Source organism: Schistocerca cancellata, chromosome 4 (genome assembly GCF_023864275.1).
Source record: "Schistocerca cancellata isolate TAMUIC-IGC-003103 chromosome 4, iqSchCanc2.1, whole genome shotgun sequence".
In the NCBI taxonomy this organism is placed as follows: Eukaryota; Metazoa; Arthropoda; class Insecta; order Orthoptera; family Acrididae; genus Schistocerca; species Schistocerca cancellata.
In genome coordinates, this window is record NC_064629.1 from 137,656,608 (window position 1) to 137,682,279 (window position 25,672).

The 25,672-nt window shown below is 39.0% G+C and overlaps 1 protein-coding gene across 1 annotated transcript in view; it reads right to left on the minus strand.

The window, feature by feature from the left end:
- Positions 1 to 1,994: 1,994 nt before the first annotated feature.
- The window catches only part of LOC126183554 (MAP kinase-activated protein kinase 2), a 94,406-nt gene continuing 70,728 nt past the window's right edge, over positions 1,995 to 25,672 (minus strand). Inside the window, exons 6-8 of the mRNA XM_049925632.1 lie at positions 15,302 to 15,377; positions 15,012 to 15,222; positions 1,995 to 3,583 (exon numbers count right to left, since the gene is read on the minus strand). Coding sequence (XP_049781589.1) covers positions 3,359 to 3,583; positions 15,012 to 15,222; positions 15,302 to 15,377 — 512 coding nt within the window. The 3' untranslated portion in view covers positions 1,995 to 3,358. The remainder of the gene's footprint in view (positions 3,584 to 15,011; positions 15,223 to 15,301; positions 15,378 to 25,672) is intronic.

A 25,672-nucleotide genomic window follows, 5' to 3' on the forward strand; every position in this document is an offset into this window, starting at 1 on the left:
GTGACTGAAAAGCTCCTGAAAATTGTTAGTGAACAACAATACTATTGAACCTGAGAGTGAAGGTGCTTTGGTCAGCTTATCGTGAATCGCCATGTAAGGATTGCCAAGGGAAGGAAGGACAATACAACTACAGTTATACAATGTAATCTGCACTACCCCTGATGATTATAAAGTTATGAAGTGGGTGGTCAGTCACACAAGGGGAACATGCTAAGTTCTTCATCTCCTGCATCCGCTTTACTGGAATCTATTCCAATTTCATTTATTGTCAGTTGCCATATCACTGTCACCTTCATGTACTGCATATTCATGTTCACTCTCCAGACCAGCATTGATTATTATCCTCTCTGTTGCTTCTTCCATTAACCCATCTCTGTGCCTGTAATCCGTCCGTTTCAATTCCTTTTACATGTTCGCAAGCTTTAACTCAATCATGTTGGGTAATCTTAGATACAGACTCTCTGGTTATTTGTGTCAGCGTAATTCCATTAATTGAAGAAACATTTTTTCCTGCTATTTGTCATTTCCCTGTATTTCAGACTAGCTCTGTAGCGTTCAAATCACTGTCGTAGGGTGAGCCGTCTGAGAACAGTATATCGCTCATGCTTTAAAACTGTATCTGCTTTGAAAACAGGCTTTGGATTATTATAATGCACAATTTCTAAAAGCTCATTTCTTGTTAAGCTCAGTTGAAAACTAATGTTTTTGTGAATGAGCCATTCAATCATGCGAGTTGTAGTACCGAGAGCTTTATTTGTCTGAACATATTATACAGTGTTATCAACAACAATACTACCAGGTACGATGTTAGAAATCGTCAATGTCTCTTGTAACTATTTGTGATAATTATTCCATATCATTGCAATAATCTTGGGATTTAGATTTCCAATAATAAATTTACTGCTCTCTATATGAAATCCATTCCACCTCCAGTGTGGACAACAATAGCTCTTTGGGCCACACTACTGTTAGCCATTGCACTCCGAACTACTTCACACTGCCAGCACTTTTTCAAGGTACAATGCGTATACACCCACATTTCGTTTGTGAATACCATTCGTTTATTTGTCCCCTTTTCATCATTTCTAATTGCCCTCAAGTATTCCACACTCTTTGCAAAAATGTCAATGTTCTATCAGGAGGGTTCTGTTATTTTTATACTTTTGAAGATATATCCCATCTCTCAAAATTTCCGGAAATGTTTCCCTCCTCCCCAGAAAATTTATCTCAGTTTTTCAAAATATAAGCAGTTTTCTTAACATTACAATTTTCGTCTTCTGCTCATAATTCTCCAAAAATTGCATTCTAATTCGTGTTTTATCAAAGTCATCTTGAGAAACTACTTCCTAGAACACCTTTGTTTTATAGAAGTTTTGACTTTTTCTTCAGTTTCTTCCATTTGTTAAATCTTCACAACCCGATTCTGCTTTTTTTCTTCCAGGAAAAATTGCACAACTTTTAATATAAGCTCTTTTTCACCTGAATGTGTTGACATTTACGACATCATCCTGTTTTCCATTCCCATGATTATGGACAACACCTCACTGCACTAGTTACAATATTTCACGTCTAGACACTAAACCATTTCATAGTATATGCACAACTGACCTGAAAGCATTGCTAGTATGATGTGTTTTCCTTAGTCATCTCCGTATTTGTTTACTATAATATTACCGCGTTTCCAATAGCAGCCACTGGAGTCCAAGTGCAATAATATCATGGTTGGGTAATACACCACATTAAACCCTTTCCAGTGTCGAGTGTGTGTGTGTGTGTGTGTGTGTGTGTGTGTGTGTGTGTGTGTTTTTGTTGGGGAGGGGGGGGGAGTAGGGATTGGGAGGAGAAAGATATTTTAAGCCTTATTCTCTAGATTTCTCTGCAAACTTAATAAAATATGAGCTAAAATTACCAAACATAATTCATAACAACAATTTTTAAAAGTAATACTGAAGATACTAAATCATTTAAACGTATTAAAAAATGGTCACAGGGACTTCAACAATCAACTTGTTTGTTTGTATTGACAAATATTACACAGCATCTTATACATGATATATTTATTAAATGTGAGCCAAATTTTTGCACATGGCTTCTGCAGTCAAATATTTTCTATTCTGGATTGCTTATAATATGATCACTTTTCAGATTTAGTAATGTGTGTCATTTCAAAATAATACAAATACTTCATAATACTAATTTCCGACAAAAATACAAAATCAGCATTTATCATACACAAATGGTGCATACAGGTTTTATTCATCTACAAATTTTTGTCTACACAATGCAGCAGTAATATGTTGTCAGTTAACCGGTTGATGTCTTGTCTGCAATCTACTGAAAATTGTTTTTAACAACACAATCAACTCTCCAGTATCAATGGGAGAGAACCATGTTCTAAAGCACTTACAAATGAAAATAAACAACTGAAATATTACTTTGAGCACGACAAAATGCACTTTTAATTGTTTCTTCTATTTTCTGATACTACCTGTTTCATTTACAAATCTTCTGCACATATTTTTCCTAAGAACTATCTGTACAAAGCCATAGGTACACAACTCCAAGGCATGAGCCTAAATCTTCTTTTAACTGGCTTTTTTTAAGGCACGAAAGTGTAACAAAACACAAACAGATTACACATCAAAATGCACAGTACTCAGTTTCTTAAGAATGATATCGCTACCACCCAAATGCGAACCTCATCACTTCATATTGCTTAGGTTATCTCCAATTCTGGTACAACAAATACTGATGATCAAGAACTCAAGTCAGTGTGTATTCATTTATGGGGTCATATTTACATAGCTAAGAATCTAAACATGTCAATCCAACCATAGAAATATTTGTCGATACAGGCAAACTCTTCCTTTGGCTGATGTGTTGATCTTAAGATCTGCATGGAAGTATACCGAGATTTTCTTACAAAACTAAAGTAAATGAAATTCACAGCTGAACGTAAGTGCATAAATACTGTTTTGAAAAATTAAGTAGCTAAAATATACCAACAGTTCAAAGAGGAGATTAAGCACACTGTCAAAAAAGTATCAATGATTTACTGTATATAAACAGTATCATACAACCCATACAAAACTCTCGTTTTCACTGTATTTTTAGCTCAGATGTAAGAATTTGTACTACCAAACTCTGCACTTTCTGTTACTCAAAGTTAATACTCCCCTATGAAATGCCAAAAAAATTAACACACACAGACACACATACAGTTTCACAAATCACTTTACCACAAAACTAAGCCCAGTACAGAGTCTTATATAACCCCCCATCAATGTTCTATTGTGGCACACTTCACTTTGTTAACAGCACCATTCAATATAGCAAATATTTCAGACACTGTTCAAAACTATTGCTGGTGAATACCACCAGCATCTCCTGCAACACGTTTACGACGTTTATTGAGAAGAGGGTTGTTCGAATTATCTAAATTTTTTATGTGAACCTGGTCATAGTCAACTCTCATAGTTGCTAATGAGCGTGTCATTTCTTCTTGAACTTCTGGCCAGATATCTTCCCCTTCTCGCAGCATTCTACCAGTATGTAAAGGAGTCTGTGGTACTTCTGTATATTGCTGGAAATTAAAAAAAAGTATCACTGGAACAAATTGCGTTAAAACATTTTCCCATAATGGTCACCCTAGATACCCTCTCATCGGAAAGACAAAATGTAATAAATTAGCATTAATAAAAATGAGCATCTTATTATTTGCACAGTATGAACCATTCTTTTTAGATGTAAAGGGAGTCTGTGTGTAAAACCAACGTTTTTTAACACATCAATTACAATAAATTCAAACGACAATAGACAATTTACAGGTCATGACAGGATGACAGATTTCACACAAAATTCACAGCAGTAAATCAAAATAACAAGCATGTGATATTTTGGAAACAGTTATTATACAAACACCACAGACGAGTTGAGCAAAAGTCGATAGGTATGTTTCACCTGAATGATGATGTCTATTCAAATTTCACAACAGTTACATAAAGAGTGTCGCTAGTAGTGTCATAGTGAGGACAAAAATCAAATTTGCTTTAAATACACACTGTAATGATTGTGAGTGTTAGTTACTTTTGAGATTGGCTGCATCGAGTTGATGTCAGTTAAGAATGACTTTTACGGCAACAGAGGCACCATTACTAACATCTCATTGAGTTTGAATGAAGTCTTGTAATAGGGTTATGAGAAGGTGGATGTTCCTTCCGTGATACTGCAGAAAGACATGGCAGGAATGTAGCCACTGCACGTGATTGCTGGCAATGGTGGCCACAAGACTGTATGGTCACTAGAAGACCAGGCACAAGACAGTCACGTGGTACTACCAAGAGCGAACACCGTCATGTTCAGTGTATGGCTCTGACGCATCATACTGCATCTGCAGCAGCAATCTGAGCAGTAGTTGAAACCACAGTGACACAACAAACTGTTATAAATTGGTTACTTCAAGGATAGCTCCGAGTCAGATGTTCTGCAGCATGCATTCCGCTGATCCCAAGCCACCACCATCTGCAACTCTAGTGGTGTCAAGCGAGGGCTCATTGGCAGGCAGGGTAAAGGTCTGTTGTGTTTTCTGATAAATGCTGGCCTGTCTCAGTCCATCTCGTCTGTGTGCTAGACACACTCAACTTATACCTGGAGTTATGGTCCGAAGTGCAATTTCATGTGACAACAGGAGCACTCTCGTGGCTATCTCACGCACCCTATCTGCAAATCTGTAAGTAAATCTAACGATTTGCCTGTTGAGCCACTATTCATGAACAGTGTACATGTTCTACAGAAAGAACATGTTGCCTTGTCCTGCTTGACCACCAGATCAGTCTCCAATCGAGCACATACGGGACATTGGACAACAGTTCCAGTGTCATCCACAAATGGCATTAATCATCCCTGTATTAACTGACCAAGTGCAACAGGCATGGAACTTCAGCTCACAAACTGACATCCAGCATCTGTACAAAACAATGTGTGCATGTTTGCATGCTTGCATTCAACATTCTGGTAGTTCCACCAGTTATTAATGTACCAGCATTTCACATTTGCAATGGCTTATCTCGCACTTACATTAATCTGGGATCTTGCAATGTTACCCACACAAATGTATTCCTTAAATTTCATTACTCTACATTAATTACTTTATGGTGCTCCATTTTTTTCCTGTCAGTGTTCTTGTTGCCAATAATAATAATAATAATAAAATAAATAAATAAAAAAAATAAAAAAAGACAGCTCACCATGTTTTGTTCACAATGCAAAGTAGCAAAACAACCACTAACTTTGACATAATACATTTTATGATGACAGTGAAGACCATTAAAAAAGCTACTAAAGACTCAAATAATAGAAGAAATTTCATCAAAATGCAGTACAATTAATTACTCAACAGTTAAGTCAATTGTGATAGATCAGCGTAATGTGCAATCAGTGGACCGGATAGATGATCCATTAGAGCACCAAAATATCAAACATGCCACACTATCATGGAACACATATGGGAACGGGAAATTCTGCATAGAGAGCAACGATAATTGATTATTCAACACAAAACTCAGTAAAAAAGGTGACAATGTTATAAATGTATCTAGCAATCAAATAAGATCCGTGAACATGGCACAAGTTATCCCAGGATGATGGAACACAAACCACCAAAATTTGGTCCAGAGAAACACTAATCACATTATAAGCCCAAATAACTGTTAACAACCAGTGGGAGATATATCAACGCCACACATTTTCACTGTGGTTTCTATCCAATGTCAGCATGAAAAAATTCAAGCAAGGGCAACTAAATGGCAAAACTCAAAGCTTGGTCAAGACAAACGGACGGTATTAACTCATAAATCACTCCCATCCAGAAACAGAAGATGCAGAATTTTACCATGCACACAGGCATACAAGTCTGGATGTAAATCTTGAGGCAATATTTTGTTTGGAACTGAAAATTCACTATCAATCAAAAAGACGAGAAGTAATGACTTTAAAATCACTCTTGCCTAAGACAAGCTAACTGAAGTAAATGATCAAAAATGCTAACACTGTCCAGAACAAAGTGTGCACTGAAATGATAATGAAACAAAAAGCTGGGGTAAAAAATGGGAAAGAAGCAATTTACAAATATCTACATACTGAAACAGAAAGCAGAATTAGAAAACACACAGAAAAATGGTGGGATAATCAAAATTTTCCTTCTATTTTTCAATATCTCCATCCTGAACAATTCCATAAATAGATTCTGTAAAAGTGGATGCAGTGTGAAAACATTCAGGCAAGGTACTGTTTTTGGTCTTATGTGAAGGATTTTGTTGCTTGATCAAAATTTTTTATCTCTAGCTGAAGTTATGCATGAAAAACAAAATCTTATTAAAGAAACCCATGTATCTGTTGTTGCTGTCTTTATATGTACTGTAGTACCCTTTCAGTTTTATTAAGTTTACTTTTTTGAGCAGCTTTATAAACACAACAACAACAGGTAATACTGCCTTACGCACACACTGACAAACATAAATCATTACGCAATGAAAGCATCATATTAATTCCCAGAGGGCAATATGGCACTCACTGGATGGGATTGGTCATGAACAATGCTTTACCAGGCCTGATTTATATAAATGGCTGTCAAGTCAAATTCAGCTAATCAAAACTCTATTACTGGAACTTGTAAGGAAAGGTAGGACATCATATTCTTACTTATATAATGTGGCTGGAAACAGAGAGAATGCTGTCTTGTGTGAAAATCATTTTAAAGCTGTGTGGTTATCACAGGAATGAAATTTTAACAACAAAATGTTTAAAATAAAATAGTATTACACAAAATATTTTTAGGGTTTCAGCCTTTTAGTATTACTAAAATGTGGGTGCCACTGAGTTTAAAAAGTTTCTGGAAGGTGATTCACATTTGTTACATATGTCACTTCATGTATTACAACAAATCACTACATACTATAAATTTATGTCCACCACAGCTTTTTTTCCTGGCTGACTGATTCATGAGGAAGGTTTGTATATATATACAGTAAAAACCTGAATTAACAAATCCACTTTTACGGAAATTCTGTGTGTTTTGGCATGCAAATACAAAATTTCCGTGTGTTTTGGCATGCAAATACAAACAGCTAAAAGTTCAGCAAAACCTAATGATCATACTCAAAAACAAGAAGGTGTTCTTAAAAGCCAAAGCTGGACCCATAAGGAAAATATTCTTTTAAAGTGGTGGCAGCATTGCTATAAGTAGAAATATACTGTAAGAGGAGGCTCGTGAAATCACTTTGAAGATCAGTGTTGAAAATTTCAGTACAGTTGATTGCACCATTTTTTTTTTTAAATGTCAATCTGTGTGTAGAAAGTGTGAACTACTGGAAAAACATTACATTGCCATAATTGATACAGGGTACTGAGTCCAAAGATATTTTGAAATCAGATGAAACTAGCATCTTTTGTAATTTACTTCCTCTAAAAATGTATTCCATTAAGGGACATAAATGCCATGGAGGTGAAAGCAGTCAATAAAGAATGACTGCACTGTTGTGTGTAAATAGTGATGGAAAACAAAAGCAATATGCAGATGATGTCAGATTTCTCAAGTGTTTAGGTGACAAGGTGGCTGCAGTAGTGAGGAATACAGTATTTATTATTGACCAATGTCCTGTCTTCCTAAGGAAACATCATTACTGAGAAATTTAAATGTTGTGTTCCTTCCTACAAACTGCAACATCTGGACATAGACATAATACATTCTGTTAAACTCAAATACGGGATTGCAGTTATGCAGAAGTCAATTCCCACCCTTGAGAGGCAAGAAGTGATGTGACTCAAGATTCTACAGGCTATGCTCATGTTTGTTGCTGCCTGAAACTGTGTATACGAGAGACTGTTTTAAACTGTTTCAAAGAGGTTGTTGGGGTACATCAGTTGCTGCTGAAGACAAAACTGTTTCAGAAGATGGAAGGAGTAGACATTCCTGAAAATGTGACATTCCAGGACAGCATCTTGTGATGATGATGATGATGATGATGATGATGATGATGCACTGGGTCTGGAGATATGCAGACACACAGACTAACAGACACTGGACATTTGCAGGGAACAACCAGTTCAAAGGAGGATTTACCTGCTCCAGAGTTATGGGTACTCTGACCCTCTCCCACCTTTCGGGCCCCAGACAACAACACTTCTCAACCAGACACTGTTCTAAAACTGCTACAAAAAATTACATGATGTTGTTTAATGTGAAAAGGGCGAATTGTTCAAATAACAGTCCACAAACAAGAGGAAAGCATTGTTTGGCTCCAGAATATGCTTGAAATAGCAATATATGCATGCATGAAAGTACTGGTACTACAAATTTAAAACAACACTAACTCCTAGCTCTCCAGATTTAATTTTTTTTTAATATTGTTTAAACACAAAATTCTTAGGTAGTATAAGTGTATGCAATAATGGTTATATTTAACACTTCGGAATGTGTTTAATAAATGATACTCTGGGACACTGATTTCACATTAAAAATTAAAACTGTTTTAGCTTCTCAAATCATAACAGTATTCCACATTGCAGCTACAGAAAACTGCATCCACTTCGAATAGTATATCGTATTTATACAAGAACTGTACATCATTCTCACGATATTAGAAAAAATGATTAAGGAATATGGCCATTTAGCTGAAGCAATATTTAGTTACCTGCTGATCAAAATCTGAATCTGTATATATTTTAAAAAATTTATTCCAATTTTTTTATATCTGCAAATTATTCTACATCGGCACTGATCTTCATTGCATATGAAAGAACAATCACACAACAGAAAATAAATACTCCTTTACTTTTCTTAAATTTACTAAAAACATTATTACATAACAGACAAAACTGTGTCACAGGTTTTCAAGGTGACTTGCATTGCCATTGTTTGCTGATATTACAACACCAAACATCACTCAAATGTCCTTTCTCTTGCCAGAAATTTCAGTTACTCCTAACCTTTTTTCAATTTCCTCTCCAATTACCATGTTTCCTCTCTCTATTCCATCCCATGACATTTTTAATTCTTCATAAGCCACATTAATAAAATAGCAAGAAATGCTGAACTGTTCAGTATCTTGTCTTCTTGAAATCATGTGGCTTAATGAAAAATGCTGACGCAAATACTGGTAGTACGATGGTGGCTTCAATATATTGGACCGATAATACAGCACTGTTAACCCAAGGACGTGCTAAAAAGTAATGCCTCTGAATTTTTGATGTGAAAACTCAATGTTTTTACATAAAACAAATCTTGTTAACAATCTACAGCTTTATTCTTCATGTTTACATATTTATTTCTCAATACAGAAACCCTTGCAATGAACGCATTTCTCAGAACAAGAGACCTGTTTTTGGTACAGTCACTGTAGAATGTCTGACTTTGTCAACAAAGCCACAACCTCAAATCTGATTGCACCACATCATCACTATCAAAGTGAAGTCCTTACGTTTTAGAAACAGCTGAAAATGAAGTGGTGCTGAGTCAGGACAATATGGAGGATGTTCAACAACAATGAACCCATAGCATTGAATTGCTGAATATTTCACATTGTTTATGTGTGGTCTGCCATTGTCATGCTGATGGAGAGGGTGCTCCACACGTGGACAATCTCATCGAATTCAAAACTAGATTACAGCATTCTGTCTCACACATTAACATAGTTATGCCACAATTCAGAGTCCTCTAGTAGCAGAGGGCTGCAAATACGTACATATGAATAAAGATGTAGAATGTTGATAATGTTTGTTTTATTTGAGAAGCTTTAAGAGTTTTCATATAAAAAATTCACAGGCATTACTTTTTAGCAAGCCCTCATAAAGTGTTGAGAAAGATGCCAACACAATGACTTAAAAGTGAGGATTAGCGGACATAACCGGCCTTGTCTCAAGTGACTGGTGACCAAACTACTTGGCAAAGGTGGTGTCCACAAATCTCCAGCAGACCCTACTGTCTATATATCTCCATGTCCACATTTCTCTAGTATCCATTGCACCATGTTTTGCAACTACTGTGCATGGAGCCGATAGCATAATGAACCACTTTTCCTCTTTTAATGTAGATGAATCACTTCTAATTAATATCAATCAATTGGAGCAACAACTTCTGTCAACACAAGATGCTACAAGGACAAAACAATTCTTCTTGATTTCAAAAAACAAAGTATTAAAGGAAGTGTTTTGCACAAAGTGTGATAATATGTATATGTGTTTCTGTACTTAAATTTATAGCATAGGATTTTGGTAAGTTCACAATTAAATAGCACTTACATCGCCTAAACAACTTTTAATTATGTTTCTGGGTTACTCCCATTTAGAGAAAGCCCCTGTTTACAGAAAACCTCTGTTTAAGGAAAACATATTTTAGTCCCCAGCGATTCATTAATAGTGGGTTTTTTTGTAGTTTATAAATATTTTGTGTAAACTGGCTGAACTATGATGAAATCAAGTCCTCTATCATTCTTTCTATCAGTATGTGCTCAAGAACTACTGCAAAGCTTTTGATACTAACAGATCAGCTCATTCACAAGAATGGTTTTTGCAAGTAATTAATTACCACTATATCAGACAAGTCATTCAGCCTGTGATACTTAATGCTACCTGTACAAAGCTGGAGTGGGTAGCCAGTAATTATTATGTGTGATAAATGATTTTATACATAAACTACAATTTTACTGCCAGTTTACTTACAGCAAATCTCCCAAATTATATTCAATAAATAAGTTCTTTACCTGTATCAAGCTGCAAAGATGGTGGCAACTAAAATAGATCACTCACAAAGATGATGAGACTTACCAAACAAAGGCGCTGGCAGGTCGATAGACACACAAACAAACACAAACATACACAAACATACACACAAAATTCAAGCTTTCGCAACAAACGGTTGCTTCGTCAGGAAAGAGGGAAGGAGAGGGAAAGACGAAAGGATGTGGGTTTTAAGGGAGAGGGTAAGGAGTCATTCCAATCCCGGGAGCGTAAAGACTTACCTTAGGGGGAAAAAAGGACAGGTATACACACACACACACACACACACACACACACACACACACATATCCATCCGCATATACACAGACACAAGCAGACATTTGTAAAGGCAAAGAGTTTGGGCAGAGATGTCAGTCGAGGCGGAAGTACAGAGGCAAAGATGTTGTTGAAAGACAGGTGAGGTATGAGCAGCGGCAAATTGAAATTAGAAATTAGCGGAGATTGAGGCCTGGCGGATAGCGAGAAAAGAGGATATGCTGAAGGGCAAGTTCCCATCTCCGGAGTTCTGACAGGTTGGTGTTAGTGGGAAGTCTCCAGATAACCCGGACGGTGTAACACTGTGCCAAGATGTGCTGGCCGTGCACCAAGGCATGTTTAGCTACAGGGTGATCCTAATTACCAACAAACACTGTCTGCCTGTGTCCATTCATGCGAATGGACAGTTTGTTGCTGGTCATTCCCACATAGAACGCTTCACAGTGTAGGCAGGTCAGTTGGTAAATCACGTGGGTGCTTTCACACGTGGCTCTGCCTTTGATTGTGTACACCTTCCGGGTTACAGGACTGGAGTAGGTGGTGGTGGGAGGGTGCATCGGACAGGTTTTGCACCGGGGGCGGTTACAAGGGTAGGAGCCAGAGGGTAGGGAAGGTGGTTTGGGGATTTCATAGGGATGAACTAAGAGGTTACGAAGGTTAGGTGGACGGCGGAAAGACATTCTAGGTGGAGTGGGGAGGATTTCATGAAGGATGGATCTCATTTCAGGGCAGGATTTGAAGAAGTCTTATCCCTGCTGGAGAGCCACATTCAGAATCTGATCCAGTCCCGGAAAGTATCCTGTCACAAGTGGGGCACTTTTGGGGTTCTTCTGTGGGAGGTTCCGGGTTTGAGGAGATGAGGAAGTGGCTCTGGTTATTTGCTTCTGTACCAGGTCAGGAGGGTAGTTACGGGATGCGAAAGCTGTTTTCAGGTTGTTGGTGTAATGGATCAAGGATTCCGGACTGGAGCAGATTCGTTTGCCATGAAGACCTAGGCTGTAGGGAAGGGACCGTTTGATGTGGAATGGGTGGCAGCTGTCATAATGGAGGAAATATCACTTTGCCACGAAGAAAAATGATCCTAATCCTACTCCTAATGATCCAACTCCCCAAGACACTATCCAAATTGAACCCTGCCTGGAACAGTTCCGTCCTCCGTCACAGCGGGACCCACCTCCTCTTCCTCAAAATCACCCTCTCCTAACCTTCCAGGAATTTCTGACTTCCAGCCTTGCCTCTCAATCCTTCTTAAAAAACCTTAATCCTACTCCCAACATCACCACTGCTGAAGCCCAGGCTATCCGTGATCTGAAGGCTGACCAATCCATCGTCATTCTTCCGGCGGACAAGGGTTCCACGACTGTGGTACTTGACCGTCGGGAGTATGTGGCTGAGGGACTGCGTCAACTTTCAGACAACACTACTTACAAAGTTTGCCAAGGTAATCCCATTCCTGATGTCCAGGCGGAGCTTCAAGGAATCCTCAGAACCTTAGGCCCCCTACAAAACCTTTCACCTGACTCCATCAACCTCCTGACCCCACCAACACCCCGCACCCCTATCATCTACCTTCTTCCTAAAATTCAGAAACCCAATCATTCCGGCCGTCCCATTGTAGCTTGTTACCAAGCCCCCACAGAATGCATCTCTGCCTACGTAGATCAACACCTTCAATCCATTACATGCAGTCTCCCATCCTTCATCAAAGACACCAACCACTTTCTCGAACGCCTTGAATACCTACCCAGTCTGTTACCCCCGGAAACCATCCTTGTAACCATTGATGCCACTTCCTTATACACAAATATTCCGCATGTCCAGGGCCTCGCTGCGATGGAGCACTTCCTTTCACGCCGATCACCTGCCACCCTACCTAAAACCTCTTTCCTCATTACCTTAGCCAGTTTCATCCTGACCCACAACTTCTTCACTTTCGAAGGCCAGACATACCCACAATTAAAGGGAACATCCATGGGTACCAGGATGGCCCGCTCGTACGCCAACCTATTCATGGGTCGCTTAGAGGAAGCCTTCTTGGTTACACAGGCCTGCCAACCCAAAGTTTGGTACAGATTTACTGATGACATTTTCATGATCTGGACTCACAGTGAAGAACAACTCCAGAATTTCCTCTCCAACCTCAACTCCTTTGGTTCCATCAGATTCACCTCGTCCTACTCTAAATCCCATGCCACTTTCCTTGACGTTGACCTCCACCTGTCCAATGGCCAGCTTCACACGTCCGTCCACATCAAACCCACCAACAAGCAACAGTACCTCCATTATGACAGCTGCCACCCATTCCACATCAAACGGTCCCTTCCCTACAGCCTAGGTCTTCGTGGCAAACGAATCTGCTCCAGTCCGGAATCCTTGAACCATTACACCAACAACCTGAAAACAGCTTTCGCATCCCATAACTACCCTCCTGACCTGGTACAGAAGCAAATAACCAGAGCCACTTCCTCATCTCCTCAAACCCGGAACCTCCCACAGAAGGACCCCAAAAGTGCCCCACTTGTAACAGGATACTTTCCGGGACTGGATCAGATTCTGAATGTGGCTCTCCAGCAGGGATACGACTTCTTCAAATCCTGCCCTGAAATGAGATCCATCCTTCATTAAATCCTCCCCACTCCACCTAGAATGTCTTTCCGCCGTCCACCTAACCTTCGTAACCTCTTAGTTCATCCCTATGAAATCCCCAAACCACCTTCCCTACCCTCTGGCTCCTACCTTTGTAACCGCCCCCGGTGCAAAACCTGTCCCGTGCACCCTCCCACCACCACCTACTCCAGTCCTGTAACCCGGAAGGTGTACACGATCAAAGGCAGAGCCACGTGTGAAAGCACCCACGTGATTTACCAACTGACCTGCCTACACTGTGAAGCGTTCTATGTGGGAACGACCAGCAACAAACTGTCCATTTGCATGAATGGACACAGGCAGACAGTGTTTGTTGGTAATGAGGATCACCCTGTAGCTAAACATGCCTTGGTGCACGGCCAGCACATCTTGGCACAGTGTTACACCGTCCGGGTTATCTGGAGACTTCCCACTAACACCAACCTGTCAGAACTCCGGAGATGGGAACTTGCCCTTCAGCATATCCTCTTTTCTCGCTATCCGCCAGGCCTCAATCTCCGTTAATTTCTAATTTCAATTTGCCGCTGCTCATACCTCACCTGTCTTTCAACAACATCTTTGCCTCTGTACTTCCGCCTCGACTGACATCTCTGCCCAAACTCTTTGCCTTTACAAATGTCTGCTTGTGTCTGTGTATATGCGGATGGATATGTGTGTGTGTGTGTGTGTGTGTGTGTGTGTGTGTGTGTATACCTGTCCTTTTTTCCCCCTAAGGTAAGTCTTTACGCTCCCGGGATTGGAATGACTCCTTACCCTCTCCCTTAAAACCCACATCCTTTCGTCTTTCCCTCTCCTTCCCTCTTTCCTGACGAAGCAACCGTTTGTTGCGAAAGCTTGAATTTTGTGTGTATGTTTGTGTTTGTTTGTGTGTGTATCGACCTGCCAGCGCTTTTGTTTGGTAAGTCTCATCATCTTTGTTTTTAGATATATTTTTCCCACGTGGAATGTTTCCCTCGATTATATTCTCTCTATAGTGAGTTGGATAAGATTTTAATCAGATGTATTGAAAGTAAACTACACACTACACTATTATAGTTATTGTATATCTTCACTTCTTATGAGCAGTACTTATTTGTTGTAATATTTGAAGTGATATTATATAACAAATAAATAACACTTCACAAAAATATCTTAAAGTCAGCATTACTCACACTTCAGTATTGTATGATTGGCAACCTTAATTAAAGTGATACAGCAAACCCCTCATAACATGTTGCGCAGACAATAAACAATAATAATGACTGAATCAAATATTCCTATGCGATTTACTTCAGAAATCCTCGAACTTTATATACTAAACATATAATGATACTCACAGCAATCCATTTATTCTGCATCACTTGATCTATCGTAAGGCGGTGGGTCGGTTCGATACACAGCATACCACGGATAAGATCTTTTGCGTCTTGTGAAACATTCTGCCACTCAGGGTTTGGAAAATCATACTGCCCTGTTCGTATACGTTTTTTCATACCTGGTGATATTGCCAGGCCATGGTTACTGTAAAAGGGTGGGAAACCACATAACCTGAAAAGAGAATACCATCAAATCAGAATTCGGAGAAATGCTAATTTCGAAAGGGAACAAATCAAATATGTGTACTTACAGAATATACATTATAACACCCAATGACCAGATGTCACAGCTCTTGTCATACTTTTCTGGTCCAAGTACCTCAGGTGCTGGAATAAAATTTGAAATAAATCATTTTCTATGACATTAGATTTTGAGACTATTTAACTTACATATACATGGTGTTTAAAACAGATATTCCATATTTCTAAAGATGGTAGAATGGACAAAGAGAAGAAAAAACGTCCCATGAACATGGGCTCTAAAATGCATACTTTAAGACATATGAGCACTTATTCATCTTTGCCACTATTAAACATCTCTTCTACTGCATGCTTTTTGCTGTTACAAATGACATACAAAATGTACTAAGAAAATGAAAGCACATTTCTCATATGTCCACGGATAAAACATGCAGTTAATATCTTTTAATGTTGTTACTGTACACTATATTCAAAGTTCTGGCTAACTGCAGTGCAATGCAAACTGTTCCATTAGCATTAATGTATACGCTGCATTTACCCAGAACTGTGGATACAGTTTACAGTAACATCATGAAGAGATGTTAACTGCATGCTGTATCCATGGACAATAGCAGAGGAATGTGTCCTCATTTGTTTACTGCATACAGTTTCACAGTAGTAAAGATGAATAAGTGCTCCTAGCTCTTAGGGGTATGCATTTTAGAGCCCATGTTTAATGGACGTTTTTGCATTGTTTTGGTCCATGCTACTACCTCTCAAAATACAGAATACATTTTTTTAACACCTTCTATATTGGATGAAAGCCATTATTTAAATCAATCATTAGTCTGCTGGTTAACATCAATGAAAAGTAATATCAAGCAGAAGAGGAATGAGTCCAACAAGCAGGAACATACAACTAGGCTCTGAACACATACTATTGTACAAAACTTACACTATGTTCATTAAGACTGAAGAGATATATAATCTAGACCAACAAGAACAGGCCCGTGTACCCACTGAAATCTACAATAAAATTGGAAAATTATGAATAATTACCTTAGAAGACATTATGATTAAACATTTTTTATATATACTTTGCAATGACCAGGAGAAGAATATACGAAATATGAGACCCGAGTTTTTCTCAGCATATGCAGTGTTCCGATATATGCAGTGTTCAAATAACGTACGGGGATACAGCCGGGTGATGTCGGCAAGCATCAATATTTTGACAGGAGCACACACTGCCATTTTCAAAGCAAAACTTGAAAATACTTTGCAAATGGCAGGGTGTGCTCCTGACATAATATCAGCAGTTGTCAACAATGTCATCCAGCTGCATTCCCTTAAGTTATTTGAACATACATTAAATATTATGGGCAGTTATATCATTCATATTCATTTACATATATAATACTTTCAAATTGTTTAAACCACATGTGTTCAACCCACAGGCTGCATGCAGCCCAAAGCAAGTACCAATGTGGCCCAACAAGTGGGCATCTATCCCACAATCTGTAAAAAAATTCTGTTAACGTAAAGTTATGATAAACTGAACAAGTATATTACATGCAGCCCAAAAATACTTGTCTTCTTCCAATGTGGCCCAAGTAAGCTAAAATTCTGGACATCTCTGGTTTAAACAAAACCACACTAATAATGATTATTCAATTAAAAATGTTAATGACGTTCTCTGGCTCAGAAACAAACTATTGAAAAAGTAAGGTCATTTATCAGTTGGTGTGGAGATGGAAGACAATGTCTTGATACATTACTTTAAGAAGGTGCCAACAATGTAAAGAAGAGAATTAGTCACTATACGGGGCAGTATGTTAATGACAAATGAGCACTATCAACCTAATTCACAATTCCCAAAGAAACCATTAGAAAAACCATACCCACTAAGGCCATTTTAAATTACTTGTCTTACTAGTTCTGTACAAGCAGTAGGCATAAAAGTTTTAATCATCACCTTGAAAACAAAATTATGTGATTAATGTTTTATTTGTTTGCATGTACATGCCTACAGTCAAGCCCATTGATAAAATGGAGTACCACGCATTAACTTAATTTCTGCATTTGAAAGAGAACAATGGAGCACCAATCCAGGCTGTGAAAGCAACAATGCACCACCATATGACACAGTGGTTAGGTGGTGCAGACGCTTCAACTGCCATCAAACAAGTTTGAATGACGAAGAACGACAGACCATCTCTCTGTGAAGAAATGAGAATTGCAAGAGAAGTGGGTACACTGGTTTCCAAAGAAGGGTGATAGTGAAAATAGTGAAAAATCAGTCAGGGGTCAATTTTCAACATTTTGAATATAACAAAGATTGACACCTGCCAATTTCCGCGAATGTACATACCCATTCAAAAAGCCCACCAAATGGAGGCAGCAGCAGGTATGTTATGTTATAGCTGGGTCACGCTAGTTCAGATTACTTCCTAATCACCATGGAAATGGGCAGGGTGTATTATGATGATCCTGAGACAAAGGAACAAAGAAAGCAGTGGCAATGTGAAAGCTACCTTCACGTGATGACCTTTAAGAAGGTTGGCAAGTCTGTAAAAGACATTTCCTAAAGGAAGGGTGCCCTCAAAAAACAACTCAGCATTTTCAGATCATCTTAAGAGAACCAAGCATAATCAGCATCCTCCACTATGGCCCCAGAGGAAAAAAGCAATCACTTTAGGAGAAATTAGGGATTTCCAAGTTCGTGAGACGGTCTGGAGGACAGTGTCTCATTGAGTAGTTGATTACAACAAACCAATTTTTTTTTTTTTTTTGTGTTATCCATCTTCCTTCCAAAACAAAATCTTCCTGCTGACCCCCTTCTCCTTATACTATTTCCTTATTAAAATCAATTCCTCCTCCCCCCTTTCCTTTCAATGCTTATTGCACCTTTCTTTCCATTCTTCCTTGGTCAAAATTTTCCTCTAACAGCACAACACGTTTCCCTTTCGTTTATTATAACATTACCATCCTTCTTGCACGAGCGACACACGTCACACTATTTCCACTTTTATCACCCCCCCCCCCCCCCCCATTTATCCGATTCTTTCATATTAATACATAATACATTTAGCCTCCTCCCCTTTTTCCTCCTGCCCCCCCCCCCCCTCCTCCATCGTCCAAATTCCCCGGAACATCAATTATATTCCCACAGTTCCAGCACTGCCACCTGACTGGCCCTCAGTTCACTGCAGTTCTCATTCTGTGACCTCGCTGCACCACATCTGTATTTACAGTCAACGAGGGCACTGCAGTTCCACCTCCGTTTGATGGTTGTAGATGCATATTTAACACTATACCGGCTCTTCCTTCTGCTATGGTGAGTTTTAATTACATGACAACTCTTTCTCATTACTATTATATTTTATTCATCTCCCCCCCCCCCCCAATTCCATCTCGTTATGCTTAATGTTTTCACTATTTATCTATTTACCTCTTTTTCAGTTTCCCTTGCAGTTCATGACAAGCACGTTTTCCACTGTTTCACAAGACAACCAGCCCTTATACTTAACACTTTCAGTGTTCAATCAAGTAAGTTTTTGAAGCTTTTTTCTTTAATTTACTCATGTTAAAGAATGTAATTCAGTTACAATAACGGAGAAGTCAAAATTTTTCATGTTTTACTATGAATACCGACAGGCAGGGAGGCAGGCAGAACAGAAACCTCAGATGGAGATTGCTCCTACTTATACAAACATCTAATCTGTATTACTAAAATGCTACCCAGAACCCAGTACCAGTTGCAGCATTGGGGCAACAAAAATTATAATTTCAATATTTCACTTAATTACTGAATGCACTTAAAACTTTAAAATGCTATCATAATCTACTTATTAAGAGTTACAATCTTACACTGAAAGTTTAACAGAATGTTACAGATATTACTGTTAGAAACAGTGCATTTGTCTTGAGGTGGCATAACTGATGGTGCAGAAACACCCAGATTTCATTCATCCAGTATTTGAAAATGAGAGCACTTAGCAACTTACAATGAACTTTACATATAATTTACAACTGTTACAAAGCATTTTTCCTCACAGGCACCCCGCTGCCCCCCACCCCTCCCCCCACAAAACAATGAAAGGGAGAAAGTTTATCGCTTACTACATTTTCGCTGATCATGCAATTAAACTTCTGCATCAGGTATGAAGTTTTAATTTGTTACTTCTTTACTAGTAACTCTCTTCTTTGAATAAAGTATCTACATATATCACTAAATATACACTACCCTCCATAAGTTTGGAATCACCCAGTAATTATAAACAGTGGAAAGGAAATACAGTATAAAAATGCATTTTGTTGTTTTCCAAATGTTTATTAAGCTCAAATAATACACAGGAAGATGCAACAATTAAATTTTTGATTCCTCAAAATAGCCACCCTTTGCTTTAATCACTGACTTGCACACACTCAGTATGTGCTGCATCAGTTTTGCCAAGGTTTCAGTTGGAATTAATCTCCATTCTTGCTGCAGGACTTCCAACAATTGTGACCCACTCATGATTTCCCGTTTTTGGATCCTCCTGTCCAATTCATCCCATAGCAGCTTGATTGGATTACAATAAGGGAATTGGGACGGCCATACCATGTTCTTCAATATTTTATTAACCTCTAGAAACTTCACATAGTTCTGACATAAGCGAGGCGTACGAGGGGGAACCCAAAAGAAACCGGATTGTCGTCATAAAAAATTTATTGATGAACCTTTTTACAAAATTACTTCAGTCACCTTCAAAATACTCTCCATTACATGTGATGCACGAGCCAAGTCTCTTTTTCCCAGTGTTGGAAGCATGTTTGGATCTCTTCAAGTTTGATATTGTCCAGTGCCCTTTGCGAAGCTGTTTTTACCACCTCCACATCGTCATAACGCTCCCCTTTTAGCATTTTTTTCATTCCTGGAAATAGGAAAAAGTCACACGGGGCTAGGTCCAGTGAATACGGAGTGTGGGGAACGACTGACCACCTCTGAGATGCCAAATGGTGGGGCACTCGTAAGGCCGTGTGTGCTGGAGCATTGTCGTGATGCAGAAACCAGTCAGCTGATCGCCAAAGTTCTGGGCGTTTCCTCCTCACATACTCTCGCATACTCCTTAAAACATCCAAGTAAAAGTGCTGGTTAACAGTCTGGCCAAGGGTACAAATTCCTGATGCACAATTCCATGATAATCAAAACAGACAATGATCATCGTCTTCACATCTGACCTCACTTGCCTTGCTTTTTTTGGCCTGGGAGAGTTGGGAGTCCTCCACTGGCTTGACGCTTGCTTGTTTCTGGGTCATACCCGTAACACCCACTCTCATCCCCTGTAATGACTTCGTTCAAGAAGTTTGGATCACGTGCAATCTCTGTTTTCAAGTCCTTACACACATTCATGCGGATGGTTTTTTGCTCCTGTGTGAGAAGGTGCGCAAAAAATTTAGCAGCAACACATCTCATGTGCAAATCCTCACTCAAAATCCGCTGGCACGAGCTCCAACTGATTCCTGTCTCTGCTGAAATTTGGTCAATCGTTTGGCGATGATCCTCGTTGATCTTTTGGCAGACCTTTTTGATGTTCTCCTCATTTCGCGATGTTGAAGGGCGTCCAGAACGAGCTTGGTCTTTAACAAACATCTCACTAAGTTTAAAGCGCCCAAACTACTCGAAAACCTGTGTGCAGTTCATAGCGTCGTCCTGGAAAGCTACCTGAAGCATTTGGTGTCTCCCCGTTGCAGTTTTTTTAAGCGGGAAACAAAACTTCACACGCACACACTGTCCTTTTAAAGTTGCCATAATGACTTCACAGAGGTAACCCGCCAACATCAGAGAAACACAATACCACACTTGCACGTTCAGCTCTACACTGACGCCATCTGCACAGCTGTTTCATGAAGGTCTCTACTAACATCATCTAGCGTGAGAACCCTATACTACGTCTACGAGTGGCAGCGCCCTCAGAGTCCGGTTTCTTTTGGGTCCCCCCTCGTATGTTTCGGGTCATTGTCTTGCTGCAAGACAAACCCTTTCTCAATCAGACGCAAACCAGATGTCTTAGCATGTGACTGGAGAATGGCATGATAATCCTTTTGGTTCATTTTTCCATCTATTTCACCAAATCTCCGACTTTATTCCCTCCAAAGGATCCCCATACCATCACAGAGCCCCTCCATGCTTTATGGTTGGAATTACGCACTGAGGAGATTCAAGTGTTCACGAGGTAAACGGCCTACAAATTGACTGTGTTTACTTCCAAATATTTCGAACTTGGATTCATCAGTGAATAAGACTCTTTCCCAATCCTCCGATGTCCATTGTTGGTGTGCCTTAGCCCACTGAAGCCTTTTCTTCTTGTTAACAGGGCACAACAGTCGTTTCCTTGTTGCTACATAACCTTGGAGGTTGTTGTCTGCCAGGCATCGTCTCACTGTTGACTCACTCACCGGTGTATCCCTCATTGCGTTTACTTCTGCAGTCAATGCTTGGACAGTTTTTAATCTGTTACATTTACTGGTCACTACCAAACACTTTTCCTGGCTTTATGATATTTTCCTGGGGGATACTGAGTGAGGACAATCTCCATAGGAGTCTGTTTCTCAATGCCGGTGTATAGTTTTGATCACGCCACTGATGGAAATCATCAGTTTCTTTGCTATTTGTTAGACACTATTGCCTTCTTGGTACAAAGTGATTATCATTACCTGTGATTCATAAGGAATCTGGCACTTTGGGGCCATTTTCAATTACTTTTGCAGTGTGTTATACCTTTATGCAAATGCAACTACAAGTGAACAGAAATGTAAACGACATACCTCTACATAGCCATGCAGTCTACTCACGCCACCTGGCATGTTTAGTAGAACTGCTTGGACAGATAACGTCAGTTTACATAAAACGGAGCACTACTAGTATGTTCCAATATGTATGTATATGTACAATAATTAAGTGTACAATACTGTACGTGTCATTATTAACCATTATTTGAGCTTGTTATTCTGCATTCTAACCAATAACTCACATAGATCACTTTCATCTTCCTCCATTGTAATACACAGCATGGTGTTTCCAAACTTATGGAGGGCAGTGTACCTGCACATTTATTTCATTGCATGACACACAGCTCAGGAGCTATGACACTGTAAACAGTGAGATGTATGGAAAACTAGTTTTTGGCTAAAAATTGAGTGCAAATTCCCACACTACATTCATTCCGTGTTTCATAATGAGAACACAGACTTCCAACAAACCTGAAGTATAATTTCAAACATTTCCTAAATGTTTTGTTGATTACATGCTCAAAGGCAAATATTTAACAGTTAACTCATTTGTAAGGTAATCAGATATTTGAAGCTGTTTTATACGTGGGAATTTGATTCTTAAAGGAATTGTGGGTTTATTGATATTCAAGAATATACAAACATTACAAACATAAGAAATTTCTGGAACCTTCCAGAAATAATAAAAGCTAAATAACAAATAATTGCTGGTACACAGGTTTGAACTGATAACCCACAGGACCCTAGCCAGGGACACAAGCCACAATGCCACATTACATGCAGCACAGCTCTAGCATTGCACCATCTTCTGGATAAAAAGTGAACCATTGTTTCACAAGTTTTCATGAAGCTCACTACAGCACATAGATCTAGATCTTGTCAGTTGTCAACTGTACGGCAGCACTGGCAAATCATCGAATTATGGTATCGTTATCACATCTTCTTCACTATGCGAAGGACTGAAGGTAGCCTCTCCCATCAAACCTGCACAATTGTTGAGTGGCTCTTCAGTTTCCACCATCGATCTTTGCCTAAAGACTGTAATAAGGCTTCATACAGATTACACTGACAACACCTCTGCACATTTGTCTTCCTGATGAAGGACCATAATCCTCGACTTAGTAAATGACATCAGATAAGTGAAGAATGATAGTCCCACTTCCTGTACACGAGTAAAAATCAATACCAAGTCTCCCCGGCACCACAAATTAAAGAGCTTTTTTGTATGAAGTATATAAAAATCAATTTTACAACTTCAGAAGCCTTTTTCTTGTTTCAATATAACATTTATTTCTGTTACTGACGCAGTTTGCCTTTTATATCAAAGACCTCATCAGTGGGTTTCTTTTGTAATAACCCAGTTTTGTTTTTTACTTATAGAGTCGAAATGGTTCAAACCATAATTTTTACATGAATACAATGTTTCTTACAGTTGCTAATCTGTCTCACCAAAACCTGTTTTCCCCCTCATATGTCATAGGCTGGAGGGCACACTTCCATTGTACTCAAGTGTTTCACATCATTTAGGGAGTGAAAAAGTATGAAAATTATAGAACCAGAATATCTCAACATGAATATGTGCTGAGTTGTTATGAAAGCCAAAACATGTCACATGTAAATAAATATAACATCGGAAATCAAGAGATAAACACTGTTCTAATAAAAATAAAAATATCCTTTTCCTTATACCTGTAGCCTTTGAGTTCTGGAAATATGACATTTATGATAAGCACCAATGTTTTTAAAATCAACTGGAGGAAATACATGACCTGAAAGAATTCTGTCTTGAGCAAATCCAATTTGCTTCTATTTTCACCCATGCAGGTTTCAGTGATATTTCTCATCATCAGTAGATTCTCTTTATTTTTCTGCTAAACACCATGTAAAATGTTACATGAGACTAGTTTAGTTTTAGGATTGTGGGCACTATATTTAAAAACTTACAAGCACATATTGTTCATGTAGCTAGCTGTCATCTGCAACTAAATAAGGATTTTTCTACACTACACTGCTTTACGGAATGAAAAATTTTAGAATAAAGTGGAACTACTGATATGGACTCCAAACTAAGATAACTTTAAATCAAACCAAGAACAAAATATTTGAAACCACTGCAAAATTGCAGTAAAATTGAAACAATACTAAATAATATATTGGCATCATTATGTAGTCATATCTTCTAGATGAAATAACCAGCCACATACCACAATGACAAAAGAACAGTTGGTTGGTTGGTTGGTTTGAGGAAGGAGACCAGACAGCGTGGTCATCGGTCTCATCGGATTAGGGAAGGATGGGAAGGAAGTTGGCCGTGCCCTGTCAGAGGAACCATCCCGGCATTTGCCTGGAGTGATTTAGGGAAATCACGGAAAACCTAAATCAGGATGGCCGGACGCGGGATTGAACCGTCGTCCTCCCGAATAAAAGAACAGTCCACCGAAACATGAAACACAAACTAAGAATGGAAAGTGACAAAAAGTTAAATTCCCTAAACCTCACAAGACAGGCAGACACAACAACCACCAATATCAGTTATCACTATACAGGAAACTAACCACCACCGTCCATTCCCAATAACTCAAACCAAACAACAACACACAAACAAGCCAGTCTGTAATTCATTCAACACAGATTGCACGAAGCTCCACTCGATGCAGACAACTAAAAAAATGAGCTTCAAATAACCAAACAAAAAGCTGTTGAAAATGGATATTAAACAAACATAATAGCCAAACTGAACTACAAAGATGAAAGGAATACCACCACATAAAACAGAATACCAACAGCTTGCAAACAATGGTGCATGTGTGCATCCTCATATGCTGAAACTTCACACACCTGAACTATAAGCATCCACAATAAACAAAAGGTACTTATGTACCTAAGTACAAACACACACAAAATAAGGCAAACACCTGAGCCATGGCAGCTTGTCATACTATACTGATATCAATATGCTCCTATCTTTGGCTATATGATGTCCAGTGATTGCAGTTCCCTCTGGCACGGCCTGGAGAGCCAGCTTGCTGGGTTCACAAGGGGTATAACAGTTGGCATCATGATGGGATGATCAGTGACAACCAAGTGGACAGAAGGCCTTTAGTTGCTACCCATCTGCGTCTGTGTTAGCGTAAACTGGGAAGGATATGCAGGGCTCATGTTGGCCTACGTTTGGCTTGCAGTGCCAACGAACGTCAGGAGTGGATCATTAAAAACCTGCCAAGCTGTCTGAGGCGTGTTTACTGAATTTTCAGATACTCCAATTCTGTTTATTGGTACTCAAGTTTGCGCCTCCATAGAATTTGCAAGCTGAATTTTATGAGCAAGAATTTGTGTATTAGAAAGGTCTGTTAAAATTTTTAATTGGATCATCGTACATTGCATCTTATTGGACATTTGGTTTGAGGATTTTAAATGTCTGTGGAGCCTTTAATTTGGGTTAATGTTAGATTCATCTCTACAAGGGAGCTTGTTGTGAAGTTTGTTGGCAATGTAGTATTTGTGTGTGTTTAAGTGCTTCTATGAGCCTGTTATTAATTCTAGCCTTCCCTAAAGCAAATAACTTTCAGCTGATATTGGTTCTGGTGCACCGTATTAGTTGATGTTTAACATTATCACAAATTGTCTACTCCTGGTGCGAAAGCAGGCTTGCACGAATGTTATCGGAG